Source organism: Haliaeetus leucocephalus, unplaced genomic scaffold (assembly GCF_000737465.1).
Source record: "Haliaeetus leucocephalus isolate CR32 unplaced genomic scaffold, Haliaeetus_leucocephalus-4.0 Scaffold339, whole genome shotgun sequence".
Lineage (NCBI taxonomy): Eukaryota > Metazoa > Chordata > Aves > Accipitriformes > Accipitridae > Haliaeetus > Haliaeetus leucocephalus.
This window is the reverse complement of record NW_010972775.1, coordinates 14,488,058-14,502,654: the sequence shown is the minus strand read 5'-3', so window position 1 is coordinate 14,502,654 and position 14,597 is coordinate 14,488,058. Positions and strand designations below refer to the sequence as shown.

The window sequence follows — 14,597 nt, the reverse complement described above, 5'->3', positions numbered from 1 at the left end:
ATTGGAATGGGGAAAAAAAAGTGCACAAAAACTATGGTTTTGTTTATGTGTATGACAAAGTTATTGTGTCCAAAGAGAAAAAATTCTTTTAATGGTTTGGTGTGGCTTGTATGCTCATACATAGACAGACGTTGGGTCCTGCACATATATTCTGTCTTTATTTGCTTTATCATGTATTGCCTTCGTGAGTCAGTATGTCTCCTGCCTAATGATATTTTATTTCTCTAAATTGTTTGATTTGTTGAGGGGATGGGGAAATAGACTGTGGCTTTGATATAGAAAATGAGACAGAGAGACAGACTCTCTGATGCAGGGAAGGGAAGTGTGTTTGAACCTCAGATCCATCCTACGTCATCGTAACTGAGCTAGGAAATACCGTGGTATGATTTTTCCTAGCTCACACTTGAATCATACATCTATATTAACATATAGCCCAGTGCTCTGAAGTGAAGCATCTTTAGGAATTGCTCCCAAATGAAGCATCTTTAGGAGTTGCTCCCAGGCTTGTTAACTTCTTAACCAGCTGAGGTATACCTTGGAGATCACGAAATGACACGGTCTGACTTTCTGTTGACGAGGATGGCTTTGCTCCAGAAGTAGTTATCTTTAGTATACCTTAAGAATAAAATGCTACTGCCTAGTTCCTTATCTAAAATTCTGATCTTTAAACTGTTGCATAGTTATTTTATTCCCATTCATGGATGGAAGCAGGTATTTTCAGTTAAAATAATTCTGAAATTAATGTTCGGCAGTAAGATTATTTCAGAACTTAATTTTTGGACAGAGACTTTTGAGGAAATCTGGTGAGGGAGACTTTGAATGTATTCTGCATGATTTCTTCAACTTAGCACAGTCAGAGTATGCTATCTTGTACCACTGTAAACTTGGCTAGTTATATCACAGTAAAGGCTTAGGCTTGCATAGTTTCAGTTATCCAAAGATACTGTACCTACCTTAAACATGTCGGTTTGCTCATGGCCATGTGTCATCAGCACCGGTGTGGCTGTCATTTAATTGTCTAGCAGCTGTTCCACTGCGTTTCTCTTGCCCACTGTCACTTCTGCGGCTGCGTCCAGCCCTGAAGCATTGTGGATCTGGGCCAGTGATTCGTTTCTAGTCTGTGTTACTAATGTGCAAGATTTTATAGTCATCTGTTAGCAATTGAGCTGTAGATGCAAAAGTCCATTCTGTTAGTTCTTTGGTGATAAAGAATAGGATTTTAGGTGATACACTGTACCCTGGCATCACTGATCTGAACCTATCTGTAGTAATCACTGCCTTCTGTTTTGTCTCAGGAGGATGGAAAGATTAATTTGTTACTGCATTGCTGTCTTTGTTTTTTGATAACTTGCTGTAGGAGTGTTGGCTCAGCACTCCCTCAGTGCTGTCCTCTCTTGAGATGACTTAGTTGCTGTCGTCCCTTTTCAGTGCTGTGTCTGTGGGGTGAGATTCTGAGGTCTGCAGTCAGCATATGCTGATCAGCAGGGTCCAGCCATGGACTTTGCGTAGACTCATGTTGCTATCGGATCATCTCACTGATCCGGCTGAAAATTAACTTTAACAATATGCTAATGTGTCAGTTTTTTATCAACTCTGAAAGGGCCCCACCACAAATGCTGCTGTGACATATCCTGTATCTCATCATCAAGGAGAAGAGCTTGGTCTTGTGTATTCCTCACCATCGCTGCAGCCCTGAATATGTGAGGTGGTATTATGGTGAGAGTGTTCTGGCTAGACATGAGAGCCCAGGGAAAGAGGAGCAGCTGTCAGGGAAATGATGTATGTTGCTTTATCCACAATTCTGGTAAAGAGTGGAGCAAGCAGATCAAGTCAAAAAGCTATGCTTGCTGTCATTGTCTTCTCTGCCTCCAGACATTTGACCCTGCCTTGGAAGTTGGTCTTGGGCCAACCAAGAAAAGAGCCATCACTGTTGTGACTCAGAGTCAGCTTCACTGAAATCATTAGTTAAGCTGGCACATAACTGATGTGAGACCAGGATCAAAATTTTTTGTTGGTATGTTTTCCCCTAACTGGGCTAATGGCATTCAGCTTGTGAAAGTATTGTTATCTTAGTTTGTAGTAAATGAAATTAAATTTAGGTTCTGAACATCAGTTGCTCTGCCTGGCTTTTCTAGGGCGAATCCTGGACTTGAAGACTGGAACAGTGAAGAAAGAGGGTCAGCAGTCCTCAATGAGAATGTGCATGGGATCAAGGCGCTCTTTCATTTGCAGAATGAGGTACGCATTTACCTTGTATTCCTGTGGTGGTTCCAGTCCCGTCTCAGATTAGACTTCAGACATTTTGTTGCACCAATTTGACCTTGCTTAAAAAATGAAGCTGTAATGACACGCTCGAATTAAGCGTTTCCAGAATGCTTGGTTTTGGAACTGGAGTAAAACTGAAACCTGTGTTCCTTTATGATTAATGACAAAACAGCAACTCGTTTGTGTGTTGCAGTTATTTTTATCAGTGTGGGGTGTAGGATTCTTTCCCCAGAGAACTTCATGACAACTTCACCCCTGGAATGTAAGCCATTGTCTCTTCTAGTCAAATTATTCAAATCAATACTTTGGGAACAAAGCTTTCGCAAGTGTAATGAAAGCCCAACTCTGTGTATTTTTTCAGCAAACCAATAATATTAAAAGAATCTTGAAGACAAACAGCAATTCAGTTGCAAACTTGCCAGCTATGTAGGAATTAACCTAAGCCTGCTATGAATTAACCAGATGTCAGCTGGTTGATGCTAGATAAATGAGTAATTGTTAGAGGGTTTTTATTTTGCAATTTTCCAACTTCTCCTGCATTGCTTGGGCTTATTTAAAGAGATCTGCCTGCCTGCTGCTTCTGACTGGGGCTTGTGGCACTTCTGTTGTTGTAGTGCTAATGGGATAAAATGCATGTTGCTATTGCAATAAATTTCTCTCTGTGTGGTTAGGGGGGGAAAGTACATAATTGCATCTGTAGCCTATATCCAATATATGTGTTGAAAACAGATGATGCAAAATTTGTTATGGAATGAAACACGCACAGCAAAATATTTGACACATTACAACAGATGCCTGTACTTTGGTTATGTGGTGGATTTTCTTCCAGTCACGTGAGGAAGCTGAATGTATGGCTCTTGGTTGCCTTTATAAGGGGTTTATATACTTAATAACTCCAAGATTAGACTTCAGAGCTGCAGTTCCTTTCCCCCCCTTAACTGGGGGGAAGGAAATACAACCTGGCAGAGAGACACTTGGAACATTGCTTTCTCTTCCTCCAAGCGGCACATAGTGGTCATGTGAGGAGGACTTTTTTGTGCAAAGAAAATCAGGCCTAATGTCCTGTTTACAGTTGTTCCCCAGCTTTTAAAACAACATTTCAGATTGCAGTTATTTCCTAGCACCCTGATTCTGTAAACTCCAGTGCATGAGAATGATTTTATACATGCCAGTGGCCCCATTGTTTTTGTAATTCTAAATCTTATTTTAATTGTTCATTCCTTCTCCTTGGCAGTGACTGGTATAAAAAAAAAAAAAAGAATAATAATAATAATAATAATTAAATAAAAGCTTGTGGGAAGAATGAGCCTCAAATAATGTGAACTTTCCTTGTGATTACTTGTTTCATTGTTATTGTTCTTTTTTCCATCAAAAATGAACTGGTTTTACCCTTCAAACTATTTACTTAGCTTCAAATGGATTGTTAAAATTATACAATTAGGCATAGTTAGAAATATCACAAAATATACATGAACATGTGTTAAAAGTTACTTGATAGTGTAAATAGTCTGTTCTTGCAAACATTAGATAAATATCTACTAACATTGTAGCTGGTGTATGGCAGTTGAAATGCTCTGTCCAGGGAAGCTACTGGAACACTGAAATTGGTTTGTGTGGGTATCTGTGGGCCTGACTTACATTCTTCTCTAGTTTTCACCCTTGTTTTATCATATTTTGAAGTGTATCTATCCTTTAGCCACTCTTGGAATATCTATTTCAAATAGTCTTTAGGTCTGGGGGGGCAGGGGGGAAGCTTTTTATAGTCTCTTCTATTTTTCTTTATAAACTAAAGAAAATGTTTGTAGTACACCCAAAAAGCTCAGCCCGTGGAAGCAGCAAGTTCTAAGAAAACATGAATCTGCAACTTTCTGTCAGAAATAAATATCCGTTATTGTCTACTTATATATACTAATAAAGATCTTAAAATGCATTTTCATCTTGGGTTTTTATATTAATTTTTGAGCCCTTTCAAATATTAATTTACTTTTAGGTGTGGAAATGCTCCTCTGGATCATTTACCTCTGAACAGAATAACCACCATGAGAAAAAGATACAGGTACTGTTACTTAATTTACCACAACAGTTAGTTGCCATAAGCACTCTCATTTTCCGCTGGGCTAATGCTCAATCAAGGAGTACTACCTGGACAAACATCTACATTAGCACACAACATAAAATAGCACTTCCAAGATGTATTATGGAAAACAAGTAAGGCTTGAATAGCTTTGTAATGGAGCTGACATTGTACAGCACTCTAGGTTGATGGTTGTTTCTAACTTGCAAATAATAATAAATCATTAATAGTAGTTTAAAAACAAAGCTATTCTGCATGTCAGTCAACGTGATATTTTTGTGTTTCCTTTTCATTTAGGAATGGCCTTGGCCCAGTAAAAGAAGGCGAAGCACAGTATGCTGTTGTCCATTGCACTGGCTATATCAAGGCTTGGCCACCAGCAGGTGTGTATCTGTCTCATTGAACTATCTGCGAGAGTTGAAAACCTGGCTTGGGATCCCTTTGCTGGTACAAAACCAGGCTGAATTTCAGTGGGGTAACTCATTCAGTCTCATCTTGAGAAGCTTTTGATATCAAGAAATAGGCTGTTGTTACTCACTCTGGGCCTCCCCATTTTTCCATGTGAAACCCCTCCCAATTTCATTGGCACAGAGAGCTGTAGAAGCTGTCAGTAATGTGGGATTACAGCAGCTGGGGCCAAAAGTTTTCAGTCTGACAAACCAACATAAACATGGCCTGATTTTAAGAAGGTGAACACAAAGCGTTTGTACCTCTAGAAAACACCAACTAGTGCTTTTATATTTAAGTACTGAGTTACAAGCACCTATGTATGAAAATGTGTAATTTCAATTTAGACACATAGGTCTTTACAGTGGTGGTATTAGTAGAGAAAGTTCAGTGTTATGTGATAAGTTCTGTTTTGAGGCTGTTTTTCCGGGAAACAAGTCTTGGCATCTTGCTTTGAACTACAGAGAAAAACATTTACCTACTGTAACTCAGTATTACATATGGGAATATTTACCTTTGAAAAATTCCAAGAGGAGATAATGGAGCTCATCCAGATACCATCATGGACTGGGTTAGTTGACCTTGGCGTTTGCAGTAGTTGAGGAGGCTGTTTGCAATATGACAGCGCCTGCTGGCATGAATCAAACCATGAGTTGTCCTGCCCTTTTGCGGTTGTATACCACAAGCATAAATCACATTTGTCCAGGGATTATGAATGCTAAGAGGTGGTTTGCACCAGGTCTGTGCAGTGGTGTGCAGACACCAGCACACGGATGTGAACTTCTTGTTGATTTCCTGCTGAGCTGCAGTTTTGGAAGAAGAGGAAAGCCTCCCCTCTCGTTGCTAGTAGGGTTTAGTATACTTCAGTGTGCTGTAGGAGTCAAAATGTTTTAATTTCATTTGTCTTAAAAGAGAGCACAGTATGTGTAAATTGCTCTATGAAAATGGAAGGGTGGGGTTTTTTTTTTTTGTTTTCTTCCACAAAGAGATTAGCTTTTCTATTGGTAATTCCAAACGTAATTGAATTCAGCCTTCATATACAGGATGTCTCTTCAGGAAGATGTGGGTCAAATAAGATTTCTTTCAGCTCCTTGCTTAGCTTGGATGAAAAGCTTGCTGCATGTTATGGGACATTTAAAGACATCCAAGACTTCAGGGGTGTATGTTGCTAATGCAGAGCTGCAAACGCGTGAACTTGTGTCAGCGCTAGGTTACAACATCAGCGGTGTATGACTTCCAGGCACCATTTCTGCAGGGGAGCAGGCACTGCAGTGCAGGAGCATGGGATGAAAAGGATCTTCTGGATCTTTGAGTGCCCGGTTGCCAGGTATCACACTGTAAGTTCCAGTTTACATTAGTGAGGTGTTTTCCCCCTCTCCAGCTCTTAAAAAACCTCACTGCTCTCCCATGCTTAGCAACCTCTTTAACTTCCAGTCCTCATTAGTTTATGGGAAATTTATGCTAGTGTATTCTTGGACTATATTTCACTGGAGATCAAGCGGGAGATTTCCTGCCTTGTCTCTCTCTCTCTCTGTCTCTAGTGTTCTGGTGCATTTCCAGAAGGAGGTCATAGCCTGTCAGGCTTGACTTTGCACAGTTAAACCAGCCCACTTCTTCTAATCTCCATTCTCACAGTGCATTCTCTTCTTTATCCTTGTGTCTTTTCTCTGCACTTGTGTTTTCACTTAACTTTTCAAAATGTGGGTCACCGGCACTATACACTCTTGTTCCAGACGAGGTTGTAGTGATGTATAATGAAAATGGTATTTCCTGTCTTGACTGGCAGTGTATGATATAGCATACTTCTTTTTTGTATAGTGCATCCTGCTGCATCCTAGATCACCTGATACATATACACCAGGCTGCCTTTTTCTCAGTTGTCAACTTGAGATCTTCCAGTTCATAGCAAAAGTAGCTTTCAATTGTGTGATCTTTCAGTTAGTAATACGAAGTTTCATCCCATTTCCGTTGCTGTAGTTTGGCTGTTATTAGTCCCCAAGTGCATGCTTATGCATTTAGTAATGTTGAATTTCATCCCATTTCTATTACTCCACTCCTCAAAATCACATGGTGCTCCCTTATGATATCCCAGTGCTCCTCCACAATGTTAATGCCTCCAAACTATAGCACAATCCTAAGGGATGTTTTCGATTTTGACAGCCTTATGTGGAATTTGAATGGCCTTTTATGTAACCATCCAAATTGTTACTCATAATAGTCATGCCTGAGTGCCTTTCTCGGGGCATATAGTACTGAATCGGGGCCTCTTTCATGCGTGTTATTTGCCCTCCCAGTCTTCCCCACTTTGTGTTGGTGATTGTCATGTAGCCATTTACTTTTGGAGTTGAATGGGAATATCCATGGGCTGAATTGATCCCCAATACGTTTGGGTAAGTGAGTGGCAACATCACTGCATTTGTTCCCATTTCCAATGGTAATTCAACCATAATCTGCAAAGCAAATGAAATAACTGCAGCAGTAATTGAATTTGCTAAGGCTTTTCTACCCTGTAATAAAATTACTTCTGCTCAAATCAGCTAGAGAGTAGCAAGCCCCTGGCCTTTGCATCGTCTCTGGATTCTTGGCAATAAATGGGTTTGTGCTAAATCACAGCTGTTCAAAAATTCAGCTATGGAAAGCATCATTTTTCAGTTGTGAACTGGACATTCTAATATAAATTCCATATCTCTTTCTTTCAGAACATGCAATCTGGCATGTGCATTATATAACTAATATACAACACATAAAACATACTTTCATGAATGAAATAACAAATATTTAGCAAATGCTCTTAATCTGTACTTAATCTAATTTGTTTAGCACCTGGTATTTTCTCTTTCTAGGCTGTATTGCATTGTCTGTGGCCAGTGTGTTAATTTTTTTTAGTCCCACACTCAGTATAACACAATCAGTATTGATACAGAAATATCAAGACAAGAACTGCTCTGTGATGATTATTAGTGTGATAGACTATCAGGTTTGACAACGCCGCTGCTGTGAGTAGTCTATGCTAAGTCACTTAAGTAATTCAAATACTCTAAACAGGTGAAAAAAAATGACAGCTGCATCAGTATGGTGGCATATTTTAAGGACTGGGGAGGGTGGGGTTCACAGATCTAAAGTAGAAAGCAAATTCTGTGATGCCTCAGGTTTGTGGTCAGTGTGAAATCACTTTGCACATCTAGCCTGACTTTCCCCCCAGCCCTCAGTGGAGCAGGAAGGCTCTCTTACTGGCAGACTGCCCTTTTTCACTGAGAAATGAGAGAGAAAACACAGGAAGCATTATGCCTCATCCTCTGCAGAGAACTGAGCTCGGAGCATGCAGGACCCAGAGGCAGCACCTGCCTTTCCCATGTGTCCTAACAAAGCAGACCCAGGAGTGCTGCAGCCTGAGCTCTCTCTGTGTTCCCCTGGAAAAGGAGCTATTTGGCTGTTCCCTTAATACAGTGTGTTTGCCTCTGAATGAATGGGGGACAGAGAGAAGACCCAGCCACTTTGAGGAGTGCATCTGTTCGGGCTGAGTTTGTTAATGGTCTGTTCATTTTCCTCCATTGTGCCCGCAAGAGAAGGATAAAACTAAACTGAAGTACAAAACCTGGCATATGATACCTGCACACTTATATCCCTATTAATTATACGTTGACCTCAAGTAATCGGGGTAAACTTTGTGTAGAAGTCAAAGGAAAAAAGAGTCAGGTATTCCAGATCAACATTCCAACAGTATGTTGTTCGTTTCTTATCTGGAGTGTATGTTAGATGAAATAATGACAGTGCAGTGTTGGATTATTTTGAATGAGGTAAAAAGACCCCGTGTTTGAAACTGGCTGAGCACCAATTCCAGCCTTTGTCCCCCTGTTCCCAGTGAAGCAGCTTGTGATCCTTAGCCTAGACAACGCTTCAAGTTCATAACCATTCACAAAACTGGGAAATGCTGACCTTCTCTTGATCATTCAGTTTTCAACTTAAGCATGCATTTGCTTTGGTTCTATTTTTTTCCCCTCTGAGCATCTTGTTCCTGGAAGGAAATGAATCTTATGTGGTCCATATGATATTTTCCTAATGGGTTTTTTTTTCATGCCATAAAAATTAATGGAAAATATTCAGTGGAGGGAGAAGATAGAGTCTGTCAGGATGTTGCTAGTTTTCTGTAAATCAAAGCCAGGACCTGCAGAAAAACACATTGTGAAGAAAAGGCTTAGATAGATACTTATTTCGAAAACTTCAAATAAAAAGTCCCAGAATAATGTTAAATTCAAATAATGTTGAAATCTTTTTTTTTTTTTCCCCCCTTAGTTTTTTATCTTAAAAAAGAAACATTTTAATCTTCCAAGTCAGACTTACGGTAACGTCTTAACCACAGCATGCCAAAGCTGTTAGGTTATGTTAAAGTTTTGGCCAGAATCGGGACGTTTGTGCAAAGTACTCCCTCTTCCAATACAAAACAAAATAGTTGCTTGAATATTCTTTGCAGTGCTGTCATTTTTAAGGCTTTAATTTATTTTTTTTTTAAGAAGAAGAATCTAGTTTTTGTTGGGATTTTTCATGAGGTTTTTCCTTGGTATGCTGTAAACATCCACAGCCTTTTTTTGTGAAAGCCTTTTTCTGTTGTTGTGTATGGGAGATAAAGTCACAAAGTACAGTTTCATGCACCGGCATGTAACTGTCAGAAATGGTTCTGATGGAGATAGGCACTAGGAGGGGATTGCTAGTGACCACTGGACACTTAAATTACGTCCTTCTAAAGACTCATAAATAATTTATTTTTGAGTGTAGTGAAGTAAAACCACAAATCCACTAACACTGTTCTGTGTCTTGCAGAAAATACGGGGCAAAAGGATAGAGAAAGAAGGCAGAACATGAAGCTGTTCTGTTGTTAGAGCCAACTGGAAGCTCATTGGGAAAACTAAAAAGTTCCTTATGTCCACTCAAATACATGCCATTGCCCTGTGGGAAACTGTTTGCTGGCATAAAGGACACTTGGAAATTAAACATAACCTCTAACGACACAGCATTCTATTTGTGATGCTCAGTTGCAGGCTTAGCTTTGCAAATTGTTGATATTAACTTGAACAAGCATAGCACTATATTTATTATTCAAGAGGAGCATATATTTGGTGTTGAGAAATAAAGCCCTTCTCAGGGTTACACCTAAAGAATGTGAATAACTAATGTATGTTTATTTAGTTTATTTAGCCTCCTAAAGATCAGTTTCATGGCTGTTTTCCTGGAGGCTTTTGCAATGTTTTTTGGAGATACTGATGGTACTTAGTGATGTTAAGGAGCAATATTACGTTATGTTAAGAGCTGGACAAACCAGTATTAAGCACAGTACACATATCTTTATTTACCTGTCTGTATTGGAGTATGTTTAATAGGAAGTATGCTAAAGCAAAAGTAAATCTCTCTAGGAATGCATCTCATATATAAGCTTACCCTCATTTGAAACTTTCTAACTGTCAGCAAGAGAGTAAAGAAAACAATTTCCCTCTGTGGAATGCTGTCAGTAAGAGGACCTACACTGCAAACGAGCAGACAATCGTTTTGGCATATTTTTACCCTGGGCCCTTTTAGGGAAGGGTTAGCAATTCATTGGGTCATGTATTGATTAATTCTAGGCAGATTGTTTTTTATTCATAGGGTGTCTTGTGCGATAACGCAACTAATACATTTTACAGTGTGTTATACAGACCAAATGTAGTCCATCTTCCAAAAAAAAAAAAAAGTGAAAATTAGAACAACAGCCTCTCTTGCCAACAGAGTGACATCAGAAATGGTGTTTCTTAGCTAGGTTTAATTTTGGAGATTGTTTATGTTGCTTTGAGTTTATTTGGGCAGTAGCAAGCATGGACCAAGTTCCTAAAAAGGAAAGCATTGCTGAAAGCTGCAGAAAAAAGATTAAACGAAGTGGAAGCCATCCAGCTGAGTATCTTTGCTGTCCTTTGTAATACACTGTGCCACTAAGAAAATGATTGAAAAAGCTTTTGAAGTTAAGGGAAAATACTCAAATTTGTCCTTCTCAAATGGAAAACTCCATTTTAAAGGGACCTTTTGGTTAAGGCTATCCAACTAGAATGCCTAGAATTATTTCCTTAAAACAGCACTTAGGCGCCTGTGTATAAGTGGCCTAATTCTCAGAAGTACCAGGCATCCACCAAGAAAATCCTCAGGAGGCAGTAAGGCCTAGAATCACTCACCATCTTTGAATTGAGACCACCTGTACCGAGCTGTCTGAATGTAACTGTGATTGCTTCGGGCACCAGCTTTTAAAATGTTTGTTCTTTCGGCTCATGGTTGAACTTGCAGGTTTGCCCTGGTGCAGAGTTCAGAACTGAGGAGCGAGAGACTCCTCATCCATCTCCTGGAGGGATGCGGTCCCAGCTGCCATCTTCCAGCCAAAGTGTTGTGTTGGAAATCTGCTGTTGCTCCAGTGCTTTCTTTCCTCCTGTGGTTGTTTTTGTACACTGCTGCATTTCGTTTGCAGTGGAGTCAGCATCCTCATGCTCCATCCTACACTACTGCATCATTTAATTTGTCCTGCTCTCAGTTCACACCTCTAGTCACTGCTTTTTAAGGTGAAACTGCTGGATTCCAGTTATCATCCCCTGCAAACTGCACACAGTTCTCAGTTAACCATTTTCTACCTGTTTAAAACTAAAAGTTGCTCATGTGGAGGAGGCTAGGTTTAGTTTTGGGAGCTCACCCTTCTGGGTACCTCACATGTATCTGAGCAGATAGCCATGACTGCCAAAATTTTGTGTAAAGTGGACACAAATTTGAGTAGATAATGTTCGCTGCTGCTTTTTCAGGGTAGTTTTCTCCCTTTTTCTCAAGAGGCAGCCAAATGCAGTTCTTTTGCCTATTGGAGCTGTCACTAGCTAATTGCTAAGTCTTGTATTGAAGAAATAACTGTGTAAACACAGCAAGGAAAGAAAACAAAATACTTCTGTAATATGAATCTCTTAGCTGTAATTTCACGTCAGTGGTTTATACTCTCTGTGGTATGCTGGTGTCTCAGAGCATGGGACTTATTTGTGTTTGGGCTCTTGTTTGTGGTTTGCCTGGTGTGTAGTGGTGTGTGAAATACCAAAATGAGGCTTTGTAATTTAACTGATTGAAGGACCTGATAAACTGCAGGTAGTGCAGAACAGTCCTGCAGGGAAGGTAAATGCAGGTTGTCTTCATTTCAAGGATGTTCTAAATCAGGTGAAGGATCTCAGGTGAAAGTTTGGGTCCATAGTAACCCACAGAGGCGCCTTTATCGGAAGCACAAAATTATGTTTAATTGCAAAATAACATGTGTTGATTCCACCCGATGTTATTTTTAACTTACGTATTTAATGATTGATTTCTTAAAATGTACTCCTAAGGTCACATACTGCCATCTTGAGCTTCTCATACTGCTTCTAAGAAAACATTTCAGAGGAATATCTCACCGTTCGGTGAGGGATATCACGTAGATTTAGAAGCCAAGGAGTTATTTAGGGCCACATTTGTATCTCTGGATAACAAGATCATTGTGTAGGAAGACAAGGGGGTTTTGCCCAGCTCTTGTAGTGTGTGATGTTGAAATTCGTACTGCTCCTCAATTTTCCACTTGTTAGAAGGGACAATAATGCTTCTCCTTTTTAAAGCTCTTGAGATGCCCTGATAAAATCCTAGTTATGTAGGGAGCTGCAAATGAAGTTACACCTGCAAAAGTGTGAATTCCATTGCAAAAAAAGTTTGAATATATTATACAAAATTATGGGGGTTTTTTCTTTCATACTTTGTACACTTTATTTTTTTATATAGCTCAGTGAGAACTGAAAAATACCTGTAGGGTACTATCTAGAAACTGATTGTCAGATAAGATTCAATTATTTTGAAACAAAATAACTTCTTTCAGAGACTACTTCAGTTCATTCAGCAGCATTTATAGTCTTTTTTCAGAGGCATCATTTAAGAAAGTTGTATGCTGTCATCCTCTGCACGGTCCAAAGATGACTTACATTGCAAATTACAAATTTTGAGAATAAAGTGGCTGTTGTTTCATAATTGTTAGCTGCTTTGCAATTAATTTCATTAATGCTTTAAAGTGCCCCTTAAATGATTCACTGCCTGTTGTGACTGAATTCCTTGAAAAGCCTGTGAAAGAGTTTACAATTCACTTAATTTAAGTCAGCAGTGTCACTCTTGGAAGATGTTTTTTCAAGGAAATTGGTATCTCAAAACTGGAGTTGGGAAATAGCCTTAAATAAGGCTTAGCCAACTAGCAAGTAAACAGAGCTAATCTGAATGTTCCTATTTGTGAAACACTGAGATGGAAATCAGTACACACGTATGTTTTGAAATTATTCCTGTGTTTATAATAGTTACTCCTGTTACACAACTGAAACAAGCACTGTTAGCAAAGCATCCGCATTTTTTCAGTCTTTCAACGTAACGACCCAGATTGAGTCCATTATAGAAAAAAGTAGAACTGGCTGTTAAATATGAGCATGAAGTTAATGAATAATCTAGACTGTGCCTTGTGTTTAAGGCTCATTGTAACATAGTATTCACAAAGAAAACTGTACATAGTGTGCATTCACTGAGGATATTAAGTGACCACATGGTTGCAGTAACATGCTGCAGAGCAGTACTCATGGAAATGTCACTGTCCGTCTCGGTGTATAATGGAATTTTTGTATCTGCTTTGTCTTCGGCAACCAAAATTGCTGCTGTGGGTACTGTATATGCATGTGAGGTATGTAGGATCAAGCATGACTGAGAAGGATCATCTGATCTGAACCCAGAGATAATGCCTGAATCCTAGAGAAGACAGTAAGGTTATTTTGTCTGATTCAGAGCATCTAGAAGCATCTCTGCTCATCCAGATTTCCTAATTATAACAGTATTTGTTATCTTTTACTCTAGGAATGACTATACCAGAAGAAGACGCTGATGTGGGACAAGGTAGTAAATATTGCCTCGTGGCAATAGGAAGGCTTCAGGTAATGCCAGTCTTTCTTTATATAAACTACTGAAAGCATAATCAGTCTTGTGCTTTAGTTGTAAAGTATTTGCACGAAGTTCTGGTACTAGGCTGTAACTTTTTACATGCCTCCAAAATACAAAGTGCCTTGATGTCGGTGTGCAGCCAGTGATTTATAGAATCATAGAATGGTTTGTGTTGGAAGGGACCTTAAAGATCATCTAGTTCCAACCACCCTGCTATGGGCAGAACTTGTTTAGAACATGTCAACAGAGCAAAATGAATATGTGATTTTGCTGCATTTGTGTATTTAACCCAACAACAGTAGCAAAGGTTCTTCTGGACCATGAGCATGTAGAGGCCTGCTACTCTCTGGGTGCACAGGGCTGGGATATTCTAGATTGTGAGAAATGTGGTAGTACAGGTGCTGCAGATGGTAGGTTAAAGTGGTTCTCAAGGCCAGTGACATGTTCCCTGCTGTTCTTTCATTCATTCTCTCTCTCTGGCTAATCAACTACTTGAAAAACTGTGATTGCAGGAGTTACTCTGAAAATGGTAAAGATAGGGCAGTCAAGAGACACTTCACGAATAATGGCTTTATTCTCAGTTTGTATTATAGTGTGCATTCAGATGTGATGTCAGCCGAGGGAACTGTGAGAATAAAATTTTACTTCCTTTTTGTCCAGATGGTTGCAATTGATGTATTGCATTTTCTTTCTTTGTTCACTGCTGATGAGAATTCTAAGTGGGAGCTAGACCAGTCACGGTGAATCTCCTTCACCGCAGCAGGGAGGCTAGTTTTTATCTTCCTGGTCTGGGAATTGTGCCATGGGTGAACATGTTTGAGCCTCCTGCATG

General features: G+C 39.5%; 1 protein-coding gene across 1 annotated transcript in view; it reads left to right on the top strand.

Moving 5' to 3' along the window:
• ARNT2 (aryl-hydrocarbon receptor nuclear translocator 2) overlaps window positions 1-14,597 on the top strand; it is a 104,325-nt gene that overhangs the window by 60,868 nt on the left and 28,860 nt on the right. The window contains exons 6-9 of the mRNA XM_010571943.1: window positions 2,136-2,238; window positions 4,256-4,321; window positions 4,637-4,722; window positions 13,682-13,758. Of these exons, the coding sequence (XP_010570245.1) occupies window positions 2,136-2,238; window positions 4,256-4,321; window positions 4,637-4,722; window positions 13,682-13,758 (332 nt within the window). The remainder of the gene's footprint in view (window positions 1-2,135; window positions 2,239-4,255; window positions 4,322-4,636; window positions 4,723-13,681; window positions 13,759-14,597) is intronic.